Raw genomic sequence first — 20,317 nt, 5'->3', positions numbered from 1 at the left:
ACACACTTTCATGGCCTGGCTGAAAATAAAAGAGAGGTAAAGCAAACATTTCCGTTATCTGGTTCCACAGCCCTGAGGGGTAGTAGGATCTCCGGCCCAGGCAGAGATGAAAACATAGGAGCATACAAAACACAACCACATGTGAAACGCATTAGGCCCCCTAAATTGAGTCAGTGTCTGGGGCATGCCGTTCCCTTCAGCCCAGCAACAGGAGAGAAGCCTGCACTGCTGAATACCCTACACATACCTCTGTCAGTAAATGGTGAAGCAAAGCAGTAGCATTGCCATGACATAGGAGCAGCAGTAAATTTGTTTTCTCTAAAACGTATTATGGTGTATTGTGGACTTTGAACTGAATGGGGAAATCTTCCCATCCATCCACCCACCGATCTATCTATAAATCAATCCAACATTGCTCACTGCGAGAGATTTGTTTTGCTCCCACCAACCCCAATCCTCCAACATTGCTCAATCTACCCTGGCCTGGAATTGTGGTTCATTCTAGATTGTTGGAAAAGGCTGTGAGATTGAATGTCTGCCAAATAGTCAGTCTCTAATGATTTGATGCTGACGACTGCGTATGATGCTCAAAACACAAGAAGACTTATTTCTGTCCGATAAAATGCAAAACGCATGCTGAGTGCTTGACTCAAACCACTCACCACCCAAACTGTAGCGGTCCATTGAATACGTGTCTGTTTTCTGTTGGTATAAAGTAGATGTTCAATCATTTCAGAAATCCCTCAATTGTTAAAAGCTGTAAAAAATAATAATTTCTGCAACCCATAGCATATTACAATGGTCTTCAACTGATTTGATGTGGCCCGCTAAAGTTGCCTAAATTAAGTTAAAAACCCATGACATAATACATCACGTTGCTTATTGCAGTCATTCATTGGTCACTCTGATCTGTGTCTCCCTCCTCCAGGTGGCCTACAGTACAGTGTGGTGAGTTACCTGCCCATTCCTAGCAATGCCGCCTCCTTGCTCTCTCCTGTGCCGCCTGGCCACGCTTCTCTGTGTGTGGGCACTTTGCCAGGCCCAGTCGGATACCAAACTACCCCCTGGCACCCCCATCATCCAGCTGCGTCTGGCAGGGGACAAACACAAGCACTACGAGGGCCGGGTTGAAGTCTACTATAATGGAGAGTGGGGCACGGTGTGCGACGATGACTTCTCCATCCATGCAGCCAACGTCGTGTGCAGGGAGCTGGGCTATGTGGAGGCTGTATCCTGGTCTCCTTCTTCCAAGTATGGCAAGGGAGAAGGTAAGGAACACAGGGATGGTTCAGTAACGTGTTGGAATTTGAAATCCACCCTGACCATTAAGACTTTACTTAAAGGGATAGTTCAGAGATATTATATATTTTGAAACAAATACATGTATCCCAGAAAGACTTACATTTTTGTCATTTTTTGTCATTTAGAAGACGCTCTTATCCAGAGCAACTTACAGGAGCAATTAGGGTTAAGTGCCTTGCTCAAGGGCACATATTATGTTTTACTTAATCGGCTTGGGGATTCAAACCAGCGACCTTTCGGTTACTGGCCCAACGCTTTTAACCTGTTCTAATACAACTGGAAGATACATAGGTGAGATACAGTATGTCCCTCTTTGCAGGAACAATGATTAGCATAGCAAGGAGACAAAGTCTCAATGGGAACATGAGTCATTAACAAGGGGCGTCTGTGTTAATAACATCAACCATCTAGTTTTTATAGAGAGCAGCCGGAGCTTCATACAGCTCCATACATACTGTTTAATTTACAACCTTCAATCAGAATCATGGAGTTGGGAAAGTAATTAGACATATGACAGTCCTAGAGATCTTCAAGACAAGGGGGTTGATGAGATTATGTCTATGCGTCTGGTTTAGTGTGTTTCCAGTTGCCAGTCATTTTCCCCACGTAGGGTTTGATTGGTGTGATAGACTGATAGACTGTAATTGGTAAAACGTAGCTTTTTGAGGGATTTAGGGTCCAAGACAGGGGAAACGTGCTGCATCAGTCCCGGGATTTCCATAGGACAAATCACATTCTGTTCTGAGCTGCTGAGATAGAAGTCATATAATGTCTGTGGTGTCTAGTTCACTGCATGTGCCCAGATGATTTCTTGATCTTGAAATATGTAGACTGAAGAGTTGTTCGCTTGGAATGCTAGATTTTTTTTCTCCACAAGTAAAATAGGAAAAAGGTGCACTAGCATAGGCCCAACATCCCAGCAGCAATTCTGCAACATTTAAAATCTCAAAAGGCTGAGTTAATATGCCCTATCAGAATCTGAAGAGAACAGTAGACCATTTAGATTCGTCTAAAGTGCCATAAACATTTTTTTTGACAAGTGATGGCTGGAATTCCGTAACACGTATTTCTTGCATGAAATGGTCAAATGTGGTCAATCTAACCTAAGCTATAGGTGAGTTGTCATGAACTCAGTTAGCCTAGTCCTGGACTTAAAGTAATGTTCAATGGAGAATATACTGTACATTGAAAGTTGATAACTAGACAGGCCCAAATTGTTACCCAAAGATGTTGTCTGTTGAAGCCTAAAATGGAAATAGGGTGTTGAGAATGGAGAATGGAGAGGGTCCCCTTACCTTCATGTGTGGTCATCAGAGAATATGTCTCTGTCCCCCGTTGTTCGTAGGTCGGATCTGGTTGGACAACGTCCACTGTTCGGGACTAGAGAGAACCCTGGCCCAGTGTGAGTCCAATGGCTTCGGAGTTTCCGACTGCAAACACTCTGAGGACGTGGGAGTGGTGTGTAGCCAGAGACGAATCGCCGGCTTCAAATTCATCAGTACCCTAACCGACAATGTGGAAGTAAGCCTTAAAACATACAGACACACGTGTGAGCACATAGAAATGTGCACACACACACGGAAATGCACACAAGTATGAACGCATGTCCGCGCACACACGCCATCTACATGATTGCATCTTTGCTTTGATTGGATGCTGTTAACTTCTCGACGCACCCATCCCGTTAGCAGGATCATTTTCGTCAACATCCGCTGAATTGCAGAGCGCCAAATTCAAATGAAATTACTAAAAATATTTAATTTTCATGAAATCACAAGTGTAATATAGCAAAACACAGCTTAGATGATTGTTAATCCACCGGCGTGTCAGATTTCAATACAGCTTTTCGGCAAAAGCATACCAAGCGTTTATGGTAGGACCTCTCTCTCAGTAGACAAAACATTACAAACATGTAGCAGCCAAGTAGATTGGTCACGAAAGTCAGAAAAGCAATAAAATGAATCGCTTACCTTTGAACATTTTCGGATGTTTGCACTCACGAGACTCCTAGTTACACAATAAATGTTCCTTTTGTTCCATAAAGATTATTTTTATATCCAAAATACCTCCATTTGGTTGGCGCGTTATGTTCAGAAATCCACAGGCTCGAGCGGTCACGATGGGGCAGACGAAAATTCCAACAAGTATCTGTACAATTCGTAGAAACATGTCAAATGTTTTTTATAACAATTTTTTTTACAATATATAATCAATAATATTTCAACCGGACGATAGCTTCTTCAATAGGAGAGAGAGAGAAAATGTCTGCTCCACTCTGTTGGCGCATGCAAAACGCTGCGGGTACCCAGCTATCCACTGACGTGACGGGATCTTTCTCGCTCATTTTTCAGAATAAAAGCCTGAAACTATGTCTAAAGACTGTTTACACCATGTGGAAGCCATAGGAAAACGAATCTGGTTGATATCCCTTTAAATGGAGGGAAGGCATGCAATGGAACAGAGAGCTTTCAGGAAAAACAGCACTTCCTAGTTGGATTTTCCTCAGGTTTTCGCCTGCAATAACAGTTCTGTTATACTCACAGACAATATTTTGACAGTTTTGGAAACTTTAGAGTGTTTTATATGCATATTCTAGATTCTGGGCCTGAGAAATAGGCAGTTTGATTTGGGTACGTTTTTCATCCAAACATCAAAATACTGCCCCCTACACTCAACAAGTTAAGGTGCTTGTGCAGCAATTTCACAGCAATGCAGGACAGATGAGAATATGTGTTTGAAATTTCAATAATAAACAGATGAATACTTACTTGATATCAGAGATCTAGTGTGGAAATGTCTTACAGTTAGCTCGGTTGCGGGAACCGTATTGCGGTCACGAGTCATGACCGCAGTCGAATTCCATGTGACCTTTGAGTCAAGGTAATCTCCTTTTATGCGCTCTGGACATGCGTTGGTAGTACCCAACTTGCTAACGACCGTCTGGTCGCTAATGGCCTGGTACCCAGGGCTCTATTGTCCCTCTAACCACTCTGACATAAATGCAATTGAAAATCACATCAAACACATCATTCTTTAAAAATCACCTCACTGTGATGATCAATTTGAAGAAAGAAGTAAAAAAAAACAGGTTGGAACTGAGTGGAAAACATGGTTGTTGTGGATGTTGTTTCAAAGCGCTTTCTAAGGTAATGATTAATTCAAAACACCTATACAGCATATTAGCACTCCCCCCCAAAAATGAATTCAAATAATGATTGTGCCGTTCTACAATACGTAGTCTAATAGCCAACCGCATATTACGCACAGCAGAAGAAAATTGAGGGCTAACAGTTGAATGAAATATGTTTAGTTGTGAAAACATGTTACTATCGATGTTCCTGAACAGATTTCACTTGGCATCACAAATTAAGCACTGGGTAGTTGCAGGAACAGGGTTGGAGAGCCCATGGCATTCGATTGCATACGGATAACATGTTTTTTCCCCCCTGCCCCTGTTCCTGCCCATTTGATAATAGGCCATTCTAAATCGAAACTCATTTTATATTTTTAGTAAAGATAAGATTAAATTAAGTATTGTATGGGTGAAATATGATCGCTTGATGAGAGAACAGCGTGTGCAACCTGAGGCAGGGAACAGAGCGCAAGCTTTTTTGCTACTTTCCCAAATCATCAATAGCCTATAGTTGCACCATGCAGCCCATATATGTTTGATTTCTAAGACATTCTAAGGTTTGTATAATTCACAACTAAAGTTTCAAAATAACTCTAAATCTAGCATAAAGGACCTGTTTCAAATTATCACTTTTACGCTCAACATAGCCACTTCATATGCACACTCGTTCCGGAATGAGGGAAAAAATCCTTTCTATTTTATTCAGCTAGGTGCAATTATATTCTTCTTACTATAAAATTATATAATATAACATAATGGCACGGGACTTATAAGCATATCTTGTCTGCTAAATGAAGATGGCACCAACAGACATGGCAGCGCTGCTTCTAGCTGCTTCTAGCTCCTAAGCAACTTTGCAGTATTTCATTTTTTGTGTGTGTTATTTCTTACATTATTAGCCCAGAACATTTTTTGTGTTATTACATACAGCCGGAAATAACTTTTGGATAGCAGAGTGGTGGTAACTCATCAGCATTACGACCAGGAATACGACTTTCCCGAATTGGATCCTTTGTTCGTACCCCCCAGGGCAATTGAACTTATCCCAGAAGCTGCTCCAAGACGCCGTTGGTGGAGAAGAGGTATTCAGAGTGGACTTCTAGTCCGACTCAGGAGGAGCACACACCATCCATCACTTCCGAGTATATTACTTGCTAATGTTCAGTCTCTGGTCAATAAAGTAGACGAGCCCAGGGCGAGGATCTCCTTCCAGAGAGACATCAGGAACTGTAACACTCTGTTTCACGGAATCATGGCTTTCTCCGGATATACTGTCCCTATCCATACAGCCAGCTGGGTTCCCACTACATCACGCAAAGAGGAATAAAGAACTCTCCAGGAAGAAGAATGGCTACTCATGGTGTGATTGTGATAACGTACAGAAACTCAAGTCCTTTTGTTCACCCGACCTAGAATACCTCACAATTAAATGCAGACCGTATCACTTCCTAAGATAATTATTTTTGGTTATAGTCATAGCCATGTATATTCCCCCTCAAGCCGATACAATGACGCCCCTCAAGGAACTACACTGGAAACCATGTATCCTGAAGCCCGCATTTATTGTAGCTGGGGATTTTAACAAAGCAAATTTCAGGAAAATGCGACCAAAGTTCTGTCAACATGTAGTACTCGCGCTGCTAAAAACTCGACCATTGCTACTCCAACTTCCGGGATGCCTACAAGGACCTCCCCCGCCCGCCCTTCGGCAAATCAGATAATGACTCCTTTTGCTCATCCCTTCCTATAGGCAGAAACTCAAACAGGAAGTACCCGTGCTAAGGTCTATTCAACTCTGGTCTGACCAATCAGAATCCATGCTTCAAGATAGTTTTTGATCACATGGACTGGGATATGTTCCAGGTAGCCTCAGATTTATTTATTTATTTTATTATATTTTATTTAACCTTTATTTAACCAGGAAGAGCTCAATGAGATAACATAACATTGATGTATACACGGACACAGTGACTGAGTTCATCAGGAAGTGTTTAGGGGATGTTGTTCCCACTGTGGTTATTAAAATCTACCCAAATCAGAATCCGTGGATAAATGGCAGTATTCGCTCAAAACTGAAAGCGTTACAAAGTGAAAACCAGCCACGTTGCGGACACCGACGTCTTGCTTCCGGACAAGCTAAACACCTTCAACGGCCGCATTGAAGATAACACAGTGCCACCGACTGTGGGCTCTCGTTCTCTGTGGCCGAAGTGAGTAAGACATCTAAACGTGTTAACCCTCGCAAGGCTGCCGGCCCAGACGGCATCCCTAGCCGCGTCTTCAGAGCATGCGCAGACCAGCTGGCTGGAGTGTTTACGGACATGTTCAATCTCTTCCTATCTCAGTCTGCTGTACCCACTTGCTTCAAGATGTCTACCATTGTTCCTGTACCCAAGAAGAGCAAAGGTAACTGAACTAAATGACTTTCGCCCGTAGCACTCACTTCTGTCATCGTGAAGTGCTTTGAGAGGCTAGTTAAGGATCATATCACCTCTACCTTAACTGACACCCTAGACCTAATTCAATTTGCATACCGCCCTAATAGATCCACAGACGATGCAATCACCATCGCACTGCACACTGCCCTATCCCGTCTGGACAAGAGGAAGAATGCTGTTCATTGATTATAGCTCAGCCTTCAACACCATAGTACCCTCCAAGCTCATTATTAAGCTCAAGGCCCTGGGTCTACGGTTCCGTATTTCACTGAAAGAATAAACGTTTTGTTTTCGAAATGATAGTTTCCAGATTTGACCATATTAATGACCTAAGGCTCATATTTCTGTGTGTTATTATGTTATAATTAAGTCTATGATTTGATATTTGATAGAGCAGTCTGACTGAGCGGTGGTAGGCAGCATCAGGCTCGTAAGCATTCATTCAAACAGCCCTTTTGTGCGTTTGCCAGCAGCTCTTCCCTGTGCTTCAAGCATTGAGCTGTTTATGACTTCCAAGCCTATCAACTCCCGAGATTAGGCTGGTGTAACCGATGTGAAATGGCTAGCTAGTTAGCGGAGTGCGCGCTAATAGCGTTTCAATCGGTGATGTAACTCGCTCTGAGACCTTGAAGTAGTTGTTCCCCTAGCTCTGCAAGGGCCGCTGCTTTTGTGGAGCGATGGGTAACGATGCTTCGAGGGTGGCTGTTGTCGATGTGTTCCTGGTTCGAGCCCAGGTAGGGGTGAGGAGAGGGACGAAAGCTATACTGTTACACTGGCAATACTAAAGTGCCTATAAGAACATCCAATAGTCAAAGGTATATGAAATACAAATGGTATAGAGATAAATATTCCTATAATAACTACAGCCTAAAACTACAACCTAAAACCTATTGCACTTTTACTTTCTTCTCCAACACTTTGTTTTTGCATTATTTAAACCACATTGAACATGTTTCATTATTTATTTGAGGCTAAATTGATTTTATGAATGTATTATATTAAGTTAAAATCAGTGTTCATTCAGTATTGTTGTAATTGTCATTATTACAAATAAATAAATACATTTTAAAAATCGGCCGATTAATCGGTATCGGCTTTTTTGGTCCTCCAATAATCGGTATCGGTATCGATGTTGAAAAATCATAATCTGTCGACCTCTACTCCAGAGGGTGATGCGGTCTGCCCAACGCATCATCTGGGGCACACTGCCTATCCTCCAGGACACCTACAGCACCCGATGTCACTGGAAGGCCAAAAAGATCATCAAGGACATCAACCACACAAGCCACGGCCTTTTCAACCCGCTACCATCCAGAAGGCGAGATCAGTACAGCAGCAAACTGCTTTTTATACTGTTCAACATAGCTTGTGTCAATTGAAGCTTATCCTCAATACTGACAAAACTAAACTAATGGTGTTTTCTAAAGCAAGAAATAGACCTCTGAACCTTTCACCTATTACTACCTGTCAGGGCAAGGAGATTGAGGTTGTAACCTCATATAAATATCTTGGAATTTTAATTGATGACGGCCTCTCTTTTAAATTGCATATTCAACAACGTACAAAAACATTGAAGCTGAAATTGGGATTTTATTTTAGGAATAAGGCCTGCTTTTCTTTTGAAGCCAGAAGGAGGCTAGTATCAGCTACATTTATGCCTTTACTAGACTATGGGGATATTTTATATATGAATGCTTCCGCTCAGTGTTTGAGATCAATTGACACCCTTTACCATGGCACTTTGAGATTTATTTTAAACTGCAAAACCTTACACACCACTGCACTTTGTATACCAGGGATGGCTGGCCTTCTCTAGCCACTCGTAGGCTCAGGCACTGGTATACTTTTATTTACAAAGACATTTTGGGTTTACTACCTTTTTATTTGGGCATTTTTATTGTTCAGAAATGTGGTGGGTACTCTCTTCGTTCGCTGGACTTTATCCTGCTAACTGTTCCAAATGTCCGAACTGAATTTGTATACATTTTTTAACATAATTTGTACTTTTATGTACTCTGCGCCATCGTCTTGGAACGCCTTACAAAATACTTTTAAACTGGAAGAACTTATCCCGATTGGTATTTTTAAATCACTGATGAATGATCTTGAGACTGATTCCCTGACCTGTCAATGTTTTTAATTTTCTGTTTTTGATTTTGTTATACTCTTGTGAATTCTATGGTTTTTACTAGATTACTTGTAGTTTTTCATGTTGTTTGTCTGTCATTTTTGTAATGACTTGGTGCTGCCTATCTTGGCCAGGACGCTCTTGAAAAAGAGATTTAAAATCTCAATGAGCCCTTCCTGGTTAAATAAATAAATAAATAAATAAAGTACAGGTGCATCAAAGCTGGGACCGAGAGACTGAAAAACAGCTTCTATCTCAAGGCCATCAGACTGTTAAATAGCCATCACTAGCCGGCTACCATTACTGTGAGACCGGCAGTAATTTGCATGACAATAACCAGCTGACAAAATGTCATGACCGCCACAGCCCTACTTACAGTAAACCATCGTTAAACCTAGTTTCCATGATATCACATTCCAGCCAGACAAGCAGAAGGGGTTCCCTTAAAACAGGGTTTCCCGCCGAATTAGGCTGCAGGTGGTTTTATTTGGCCCCCCATGTTTTCTGAGCAAAACAATTAAATATATATATATATTTTTCATTTTCATTTTTTTTTCATTGTTGGACATAAAAGACTAAAAACACCAGGAAATCAGATTCCAGGTGATTTTAATTAAAGAAATCAAGTATTCCCATGCATAATAGAGAGACGTGATCGTACACAAATGTTTTAGTCAAACACATCTGTTTGGGCTTCTTGCAGTTAATTTGCAGTCTACAAATGATTTGTAATTATGTTCTGGCCCCCCGACCATCCACGCAAGAAAAAAACGGCCTGTGGCTGAATCTAGTTCATGATCCCTGCCTTAAAAGGTCTGGACTGTGATTGTAAAGATGAATCTGTCATGTACTGTCATGTTGTGTCTTGTCTCTGTCCTTTCCCTTCACCCTGTCTCCCTCTGCTGGTCGTTGTTAGGTTACCTTTTCTCCCCCGCTTTCCCCCAGCTGTTCCTTGTCTCCTCTAACTACCCATTCACCCCGTTTCCCACCTGTTCCCTTTTTCCCTCTGATTAGGTCCCTATATCTCTCTCTGTTTCTGTTCCTGTCCTTGTCGGATTCTTGTTTGTTGTGTTTCATGCCTGAGCCAGACTATCGTCATGTTTGCTGTAACCTTGTCCTGTCCTGTCGGAATCTGCCGGTCTATCTGAGCCTACCTATGTTTGGTTATTAAAGAAGCTCTGTTTAAGTTAGTTCGCTTTTGGGTCCTCATTCACTCACCATAACAGAAGAATCCGACCAAGAATGGACCCAGCGACTTCGGATCCTCTCCACTCAGCCGTCGGGATCCAGGGAGCGATGCTAGGCAGACACGAGCAGGAAGTGTCTGCTGCTCGACATGCCGTTGAGACCCTGGCCACCCAAGTCTCCAACCTCACAGAACAGGTTCACCATCTCCGCCTCGATCCACCGGCCACTTCCAGGGCTTTCGAATCTCCGGAGCCCAGAATCAATAACCCGCCGTGTTACTCTGGGGAGCCCACTGAATGCCGCTCGTTCCTCACCCAGTGTGATATTGTGTTTTCTCTCCAGCCCAACACTTACTCCAGGAGCACTGCTCGTGTCGCCTACGTCATATCTCTCCTTATTGGACGGGCTCGTGAGTGGGGCACGGCAATCTGGGAGGCAAGGGCTGAGTGTACTAACCAGTATCAGGACTTTAAGGAGGAGATGATACGGGTTTTTGATCGATCTGTTTTTGGGGAGGAGGCTTCCAGGGCCCTGTCTTCCCTATGTCAAGGCAATCGATCCATAACAGACTACTCTATTGAGTTTCGCACTCTTGCTGTCTCCAGTGGCTGGAACGAGCCGGCCTTGCTCGCTCGTCTTCTGGAGGGTTTCCGCGCAGAGGTAAAGGATGAGATTCTCTCCCGGGAGGTTCCTTCCAGCGTGGATTCCTTGATTGAACTCGCTATTCGCATTGAGCGACGGGTTGATCTTCGTCACCGAGCTCGTGGAAAGGAGCTCGCGCTCTCCGTCGCCTCCCTCTCCGCATCACTACCATCTTCCTCTGCCGGCTCGGGTGCTGAGCCCATGCAGCTGGGAGGTATCCGCATCTCGACTAAGGAGAGGGAACGGAGAATCACCAACCGCCTCTGTCTCTATTGCGGTTCCGCTGGTCATTTTGTCACTTCATGTCCAGTAAAAGGCCAGAGCTCGTCAGTAAGCGGAGGGCTACTGGTGAGCGCTACTACTCCTGTCTCTCCTTCAAGATCCTGCACTACCTTGTCGGTCCATCTACGCTGGACCGGTTTGTCAGCTTCCTGCAGTGCCTTAATAGACTCTGGGGCGGAGGGCTGTTTTATGGACGAGACCTGGGCTCGGGAACATGACATTCCTCTCAGACAGTTAAAGGAGCCCACGGCCTTGTTCGCCCTGGATGGTAGTCCTCTCCCCAGGATTCAGCGTGAGACGCTACCTTTAACCCTCACTGTTTCTGGTAATCATAGTGAAACCATTTCTTTTTTAATTTTTCGTTCACCTTTTACACCTGTTGTTTTGGGCCATCCCTGGCTAGTTTGTCATAATCCTTCCATTAATTGGTCTAGTAATTCTATCCTCTCCTGGAACGTCTCTTGTCATGTGAAATGTTTAATGTCTGCTATCCCTCCTGTTTCCTCTGTCTCTTCTTCACAGGAGGAGCCTGGTGATTTGACAGGGGTGCCGGAGGAATATCACGATCTGCGCACGGTGTTCAGTCGGTCCAGGGCCACCTCTCTTCCTCCACACCGGTCGTATGATTGTAGTATTGATCTCCTTCCGGGAACCACCCCCCCCCCCCGGGGTAGACTATACTCTCTGTCGGCTCCCGAACGTAAGGCTCTCGAAGATTATTTGTCTGTAGCTCTTGACGCCGGTACCATAGTCCCCTCCTCCTCTCCCGCCGGAGCGGGGTTTTTTTTTTGTCAAGAAGAAGGACGGGTCTCTGCGCCCCTGCATAGATTATCGAGGGCTGAATGACATAACAGTGAAGAATCGTTATCCGCTTCCTCTTATGTCTTCAGCCTTCGAGATCCTGCAGGGAGCCAGGTTTTTCACTAAGTTGGACCTTCGTAACGCTTACCATCTCGTGCGCATCAGGGAGGGGGACGAGTGGAAGACGGCGTTTAACACTCCGTTAGGGCACTTTGAATACCGGGTTCTTCCTTTCGGCCTCGCTAACGCTCCAGCTGTCTTTCAGGCATTAGTCAATGATGTCCTGAGAGACATGCTGAACATCTTTGTTTTCGTTTACCTTGACGATATCCTGATTTTTTCACCGTCACTCCAGATTCATGTTCAGCACGTTCGACGTGTCCTCCAGCGCCTTTTAGAGAATTGTCTTTTTGTGAAGGCTGAGAAGTGCACTTTTCATGCCTCCTCCGTCACATTTCTCGGTTCTGTTATTTCCGCTGAAGGCATTAAGATGGATCCCGCTAAGGTCCAAGCTGTCATTGATTGGCCCGTCCCTAAGTCACGCGTCGAGCTGCAGCGCTTTCTCGGCTTCGCGAACTTCTATCGTCGTTTCATCCGTAATTTCGGTCAGGTGGCAGCTCCTCTCACAGCCCTTACTTCTGTCAAGACGTGCTTTAAGTGGTCCGTTTCCGCCCAGGGAGCTTTTGATCTCCTCAAGAATCGTTTTACATCCGCTCCTATCCTTGTTACACCTGACGTCTCTAGACAGTTCGTTGTCGAGGTTGACGCGTCAGAGGTGGGCGTGGGAGCCATCCTTTCTCAGCGCTCCCTCTCTGACGACAAGGTCCACCCATGCGCGTATTTTTCTCATCGCCTGTCGCCGTCGGAACGTAACTATGATGTGGGTAACCGCGAACTGCTCGCCATCCGGTTAGCCCTAGGCGAATGGCGACAGTGGTTGGAGGGGGCGACCGTTCCTTTTGTCGTTTGGACTAACCATAGGAACCTTGAGTACATCCGTTCTGCCAAACGACTTAATGCGCGTCAGGCGCGTTGGGCGCTGTTTTTCGCTCGTTTCGAGTTCGTGATTTCTTATCGTCCGGGCTCTAAGAACACCAAGCCTGATGCTTTGTCTCGTCTCTTCAGTTCTTCAGTAGCCTCCACTGACCCCGAGGGGATTCTCCCTGAGGGGCGTGTTGTCGGGTTGACTGTCTGGGGAATTGAGAGGCAGGTAAAACAAGCGCTCACTCACACTCCGTCGCCGCGCGCTTGTCCTAGGAACCTTCTTTTCGTTCCCGTTCCTACTCGTCTGGCCGTTCTTCAGTGGGCTCACTCTGCCAAGTTAGCCGGCCACCCTGGCGTTCGGGGTACGCTTGCTTCCATTCGCCAGCGTTTTTGGTGGCCCACTTGGGAGCATGACACGCGTCGTTTCGTGGCTGCTTGTTCGGTCTGCGCGCAGACTAAGTCCGGTAACTCTCCTCCTGCCGGCCGTCTCAGGCCGCTTCCTATTCCCTCTCGACCGTGGTCTCACATCGCCTTAGATTTTGTCACCGGACTGCCTTCGTCAGCGGGGAAGACTGTTATTCTTACGGTTGTCGATAGGTTCTCTAAGGCGGCTCATTTCATTCCCCTTGCTAAGCTTCCTTCTGCTAAAGAGACGGCACAAATCATCATCGAGAATGTTTTCAGAATTCATGGCCTTCCGTCAGACGTCGTTTCGGACAGAGGTCCGCAATTCACGTCTCAATTTTGGAGGGAGTTTTGCCGTTTGATTGGGGCTTCCGTCAGTCTCTCTTCCGGCTTTCACCCCCAGTCTAACGGTCAAGCAGAACGGGCCAATCAGACTATTGGTCGCATCTTACGCAGTCTTTCTTTTCGTAACCCTGCGTCTTGGTCAGAACAGCTCCCCTGGGCAGAATACGCCCACAACTCGCTTCCTTCGTCTGCGACCGGGCTATCTCCTTTTCAGAGTAGCCTCGGGTACCAGCCTCCGCTGTTCTCATCTCAGTTCGCCGAGTCCAGCGTCCCCTCCGCTCAGGCTTTTGTCCAACGTTGCGAGCGCACCTGGAAGAGGGTCAGGTCTGCACTTTGCCGTTATAGGACGCAGACTGTGAGGGCTGCTAATAAGCGTAGAACTAAGAGTCCTAGATATTGTCGCGGTCAGAGAGTTTGGCTCTCCACTCAGAACCTTCCCCTTAAGACGGCTTCTCGCAAGTTGACCCCGCGGTTCATTGGTCCGTTCCGTATTTCTCGGGTCATTAATCCTGTCGCAGTTCGACTTCTTCTTCCGCGATACCTTCGTCGCGTCCACCCGGTCTTCCATGTCTCCTGCATCAAGCCCGTCCTTCGCGCCCCCGCTCGTCTTCCCCCCCCCCCCCCATCCTTGTCGAGGGCGCACCCATCTACAGGGTCCGTAGAATTTTGGACATGCGTCCTCGGGGCCGTGGTCACCAGTACCTCGTAGATTGGGAGGGGTACGGTCCTGAGGAGAGGAGTTGGGTTCCCTCTCGGGACGTGCTGGACCGTGCGCTGATCGAGGATTTCCTCCGTTGCCGCCAGGTTTCCTCCTCGAGTGCGCCAGGAGGCGCTCGGTGAGTGGGGGGGTACTGTCATGTACTGTCATGTTGTGTCTTGTCTCTGTCCTTTCCCTTCACCCTGTCTCCCTCTGCTGGTCGTTGTTAGGTTACCTTTTCTCCCCCGCTTTCCCCCAGCTGTTCCTTGTCTCCTCTAACTACCCATTCACCCCGTTTCCCACCTGTTCCCTTTTTCCCTCTGATTAGGTCCCTATATCTCTCTCTGTTTCTGTTCCTGTCCTTGTCGGATTCTTGTTTGTTGTGTTTCATGCCTGAGCCAGACTATCGTCATGTTTGCTGTAACCTTGTCCTGTCCTGTCGGAATCTGCCGGTCTATCTGAGCCTACCTATGTTTGGTTATTAAAGAAGCTCTGTTTAAGTTAGTTCGCTTTTGGGTCCTCATTCACTCACCATAACAGAATCAATCAAATTTCAATCAAATGTATTTATTTAGCCCTTTTTACATCAGTCGATGTCACAAAGTGCTGTACAGAAACCCAGCCTAAAACCCCAAACAGCAAGCAAGCAATGCAGATGTAGAAGCACGGTGGCTAGGAAAAACTCAGTAGAAAGGCTGGAATCTAGGAAGAAACCTAGAGAGGAACCAGGCTCTGAGGGATGGCCAGTCCTCTTCTGGCCGTGCAGGGTGGAGATTATAACAGAACATGGTCAAGATGTTCAAACGTTCATCGATGACCAGCAGGGTCAGATAATAATAATCACAGTGGTTGTAGAGGGTGCAACAGGTCAGCGCCTCAGGAGTAAATGTCAGTTGGCTTTTCATAGCCGATCATTCAGAGTTAGAGACAGCAGGTGCGGTAGAGAGAGAGAGTCAAAAACAGCAGGTCCGGGACAAGGTAGCACGTCCGGTGAATAGGTCAGGGTTCCATAGCCAAAGGCAGAACAGTTGAAACTGGAGCAGCAGCATGATGCGGTGGACTGGGGACAGCAAGGAGTCATCAGGCCAGGTAGTCCCTAGGCATAGTCCTGAGGCATAGTCCTAGGGCTCAGCAGGTCCTCCGAGAGAAGAGAGAGATAGAGGGAGCAGACTTAAATTCACACAATACAGACTGACCCTAGCCCCCTGACACATAAACTATTGCAGCATAAATACTGGAGGCTGAGACAGGAGGGGTTGGGAGACACTGTGGCCCTGTCCGACGATACCCCTGGACAGGGCCAACCAGGCAGGAAATGACCCCACCCACTTTGCCAAAGCACAGCCCCCACACCACTAGAGGGATATCTTCAACCACCAACCTACCACCCTGAGACAAGGCCGAGTATAGCCCACAAAGGTCTCCCCCACGTCACGAACCCAAGGGGGGTGCCAATCCGGACAGGAAGATCACGAGTTCCTGTAGGGAAAGTTCAGTTCACTTAGCACCAACAGAGACACATTTCGTTGGTAATGTTTGTTCATTGAGAGGGTCTGTGTGACTTCAATCAGTATGTCCACAACACTAAAGCTCGAGTTTAGTTTAACTCAAGTTTGACTGTATCTGTATTGATTTTGGCAGTTCGCTGGGAGTTGAAAACAGCCTTAGCTAAGTTTAGGGATCACACTAAGTTTTGACTTGGAATGCCCTGAACTCATAGAGAAGCAGGTTTTGCAGTGGGATGGAAACGTGACATCATAGAATGTCAACAGACGTGACCCAGGTGGGCCACATGTTAAATCTTCCACTAGTGCTCTCACATTTGCCTACAACAGGAAACCAGAGACATTCTAGCCCACTGAGCTATGGTTGGTCTGTGGCCTGATGACTTTACCACAATACACCCTCCTTTTCTGGCGTAACCACAGTAACGACCTCCTCTCTGGCATCTGGGATGCTAACCAGGTGACTCACAGAGAACCAGACTCTGACTGGTGTGGAGGAGATAACCACAGTGTGGATAACACACACAGGCGCACACACACACACACACGCACACGTAAGCACACGTACGCACACACACAGGGGGAAAACCATCCCATCCCGTCACTTTAATGAAAGCATCTCTGTGCCCGACGGAAAGTATGCGTGGGATTTATATACCTAAAGGGAGGAGGGAGCGAGGAATAGCATGAGTATGGCCATTTATGTGAGCCTAGCTCATCCAGTAGTGTTTGTGTTTGAATTGAAATAAGAGTTTAAAGCCATCTAAAGCTGAAAGGCCAGTCTGTGGTTTATCTTTTTAACAGTTAGTAGTTGAGAGCAGCAGGATAGTCAAATGCCACATACTGCGCTAGACTAGAGAATTGGCAGTGTTGCCCGGTTTAAAATTTCAGTGGATTCTCCCTCAGTGTCTGTGTTTTCACTAGGCTTCATAAGATAACAAGGCTCTGGAGGACGTCTCAGATCCCTGTGTATCTTTCTCATTAAATGACCAACTCCGTGAGAAAGGATGAGGAAGCTGGGGCCAAGCTTCCTGAAATCCAGGACCTCTATACCAGGCGGTGTCAGAGGAAGGCCCTAAAAATTGTCAAAGACTTCAGCTACCATAGTCATAGACTGTTTTCTCTGCTACCGCACAGCAAGCGGTACTGGAGTGCCAAGTCGAGGTCCAAAAGGCTTCTAAACAGCTTCTACCCCCAAGCCATAAGACTCCTGAACATCTAATCAAAAGGCTTCCCACACCCCTCTTTTACGCCGCTGCTATTCTCTATTCATAATCTATGCATAATCACTTTAACTCTACCTACATGTACATATTACCTCTGTGCCGGTACCCCCTGCATATAGCCTCGCTTGTTATTTTACTGCTGCTGTTTAATTATTTGTTACTTTAATTATTTTTTATTTTTTACTTAACACTTATTTTTAAAGCATTGTTGGTTAAGGGTTTGTAAGTAAGCATTTCACTGTAAGGTCTACCTACACCTGGTCTACCTACAAATACAATTTGATTTGATTTGAACATGGAGAGTGGAGGACGAGAGGCAGTGAAATAGGACACGTGGTCATGACCTTTACTCCTTTCAAGGCTTAATGAAGCCTTCATACACCTTTTATAAGGCCTATAAAGATGCTTCAGGAATCTTTCATAAGCTTTAGCTTAGAATCGAAATGGGCAAAGCTAGTTTAATAGATTAATCCCCATCATCAAACTTTACCCTGCCCTTTTAATACCTAGATGCCTGCTTTAAAAGGATATGGCACTCCCGCTGTTAATTTGTGCCCCATTTATGTTTACCTCTCTATGGGTGTTATTACAGCTAACTGTCCCCACACTGTCAATATTTCCCTGGACTGACCAGTCTTTCAACTAGCAGGGGAGTGGAATGGGAAAAGGTGTCACTTCGACCCTTCACCAGGCCTGACCTTGCGTCAGAAACAGGCACAAGCAGCTCCTGTGACTGACTGTCTTCCATTCATTCATGGGATGAAGTGGTATTCTATTCAGGGTTTCCGACCAGGTCACGCCCTGACCTGACTGTGTCAATATGTCTTTATTTAGCCTAGTTAGACCCAACCAGGCAAACCCGTGTTACATGCTAATTCAGTTATTCATATTTTATCAGAGATATTCCTATCTTGTAATGCTCTAGCCTGTCCTGAAGTTAAAAGCAAAAACAAAAAAGCACTATTTAGAAAGGTCTATGAGTGTTTTGGAGGTTCTCTGCTTGTCAAAGGCTTGTTTGTTGTGTGTGTGTGTGTATGTGTGTGTGTGTGTCTATGAATGCCTGTATATGTGTGTACTTTACACTAGTTAGCTGTCAGAAAAAGAACAAGACCACACAGATCTGTCAATTAAATGAAGCCTTTACCACAAATGATAGGTTGTCCATATTGAAGACATGAGTACTGCAGGTGACTAAAAGTTGTCTTTCCGTCATTTCAAATAAATCAATGCTCTTTCCGTGGAAAGACACTGAATTATTGTAATCGTCTGATAATCGTTTCACAGATTGGCTGACAAATCTTTTGTTAATTAAGCAAAACTGAAATGTCATGGTAGTAGCTTATGACCATTTCGTCCATCTCACTTCACACTGGGACTTTCAGGTGTCTCCTAGCATTTAGTCCTTATAAATCATCTCAGTTGTTCAGTTCTGCTCCAAGCAGAGCATCCCAGTGACCCCGGTCATCTAGCTATTTCCTGTCAGTGACGTTAGCCTTTCTTTGGTGCCGCCTCATGTTGACCTTTTTTGGTCAGTGTCAGCCGTGTTTTGAGAATGGTACTAGATGGATGACTCAGCTCCGCTGTGCTATGTCGCTAATGAGAATCGTCTTGTGTTTACGCTAGTATTGCATATCTTAGGAGGAGTCGTGTGATATTTGGTCTCTGCTTTGTATACTGTAGGTCTGTTTGTCCTCTGTTTGGTTCCTCCAAGAAGCCAAAGGATGAAGCCAAAGAATGAACTGAATGAAGTCATCTAATGGGGGGTTCTCTCTTCAGACCCAAACATTAGGAGGTGGGCAGGAAGCGTTGTTTATCATTAGCTAACTAACGCCATGATTCAACAAGGACAGCTGCTCACGCAATAGTTCACATGCACGTGGGGATAATGGCTTGCCACACGTGGAACCAATCGCCAAGGTGGCCGAGGGAGTTGGGTCTCAGACGGTTAGCTGGGAGGTGCATCTCGATGTGGAGGGATATTCCATGGGTCTTATTATACGCGATATGGGCAATGTATCGTATGATGCTACAAAGCAAAATCGTCAGTGTTCATATCCTGGTGTAAGCAGTTTTGGTGTTGATGTGGTGTTACTATGAACGAACTGAACGCCAGCTGGTGTTGCTTTTTAAGATGTTAAAAAATACTGTTCTTCCATCAGGGTGTCAAATTGGCCAGTGTTACCTAGTGTAGATTTTTCAGCTGAATATTTCTAGTGTCAATTCAGCTGTTACATTAACTCTGTAAGTGTTAAATGACCACTTATTGGTGTAAAACAACCACAGTGTTGGTGTTAATAACCAGTTTTAAACCAAAACCATGCCCATCATTATCAAATTTCCCAGCATGCTCTATTGCAGTTAGATCTTTTGCATTGTTTGTTTCAATATCTATGTTTTTGCATGTACATGGATTGATTAATTCATCTTATGCTAATCAAATATAAATATAAATACATTCTTCTCAGCTCATCAAGTCTGTTATATGGATTTATTGCACCCTTTACTGAAATGGTTGTTTGAGTTCAGATGCTTAAGGTAATCTCATGTCTTAGTCTTCCCAACATGGCAGTCATTCTGAATGCAGGTTGCGGGTGAATACAAATTCCAAATGTTGGATATCCCCACTCTGGTTGGATATCCCCACTCTGGCTGGATTCCATAATTCATATATTCCAATATGAATTATGCAAGCCAGCATAATGTGACTTGCAAGCCTGGTGTTGGAAAGTATCAATGTTCAAAGGACAACACTTTGAAAAGTGTAAATTCAACACGTTCTGGTGATTCTCACATAAACACTTCAAAAGTACCCACAGTGTTCAATTTACATATATAATTTTGCTGTGTAAGTATATGTTTATCACATTGTTTTCTTGCTGTTTTTTAAATGAGCCTGCCAACAGTATCTACATCGGATTTGATTACGCTTCATGATCGTGTATGATGAATTTTCAGCAATGATCTTTTCAGAGACACACCAACACCCATGCAACATTAACTATTTGGAAGACTATGGTGTGTCCAAGTCTTAAGGGGGTTGTTTCCTGGACCCAGATTAAGCCTAGTCCCAGACAAAAACATCTTTCTTAATGGAGAATCTCAATTAAAAGTGCTTTTTAATCCAGGACTAGGCTTAATCTGTGTTTGGGAAATCGTCCCTAAGTCTTTGCCAGTTTTGATTAGCTCTCTCCCGAGTCATTGCGGGTATTGACTAAGAGGTCTTCCCCCAAGTACTTCTGAG

The 20,317-nt window shown here is 45.0% G+C and overlaps 1 protein-coding gene across 1 annotated transcript in view; it reads left to right on the top strand.

The window, feature by feature from the left end:
* The window catches only part of LOC110494120 (lysyl oxidase homolog 2A), a 55,039-nt gene that overhangs the window by 5,703 nt on the left and 29,019 nt on the right, over positions 1-20,317 (top strand). Inside the window, exons 2-3 of the mRNA XM_021568873.2 lie at positions 929-1,268; positions 2,648-2,823. Coding sequence (XP_021424548.2) covers positions 974-1,268; positions 2,648-2,823 — 471 coding nt within the window. The 5' untranslated portion in view covers positions 929-973. The remainder of the gene's footprint in view (positions 1-928; positions 1,269-2,647; positions 2,824-20,317) is intronic.

Source organism: Oncorhynchus mykiss, chromosome 17 (assembly GCF_013265735.2).
Source record: "Oncorhynchus mykiss isolate Arlee chromosome 17, USDA_OmykA_1.1, whole genome shotgun sequence".
NCBI classification, from domain to species: domain Eukaryota; kingdom Metazoa; phylum Chordata; class Actinopteri; order Salmoniformes; family Salmonidae; genus Oncorhynchus; species Oncorhynchus mykiss.
The sequence above is the reverse complement of the archived record's forward strand: the minus strand, read 5'-3'. Positions and strand labels throughout refer to the sequence as shown.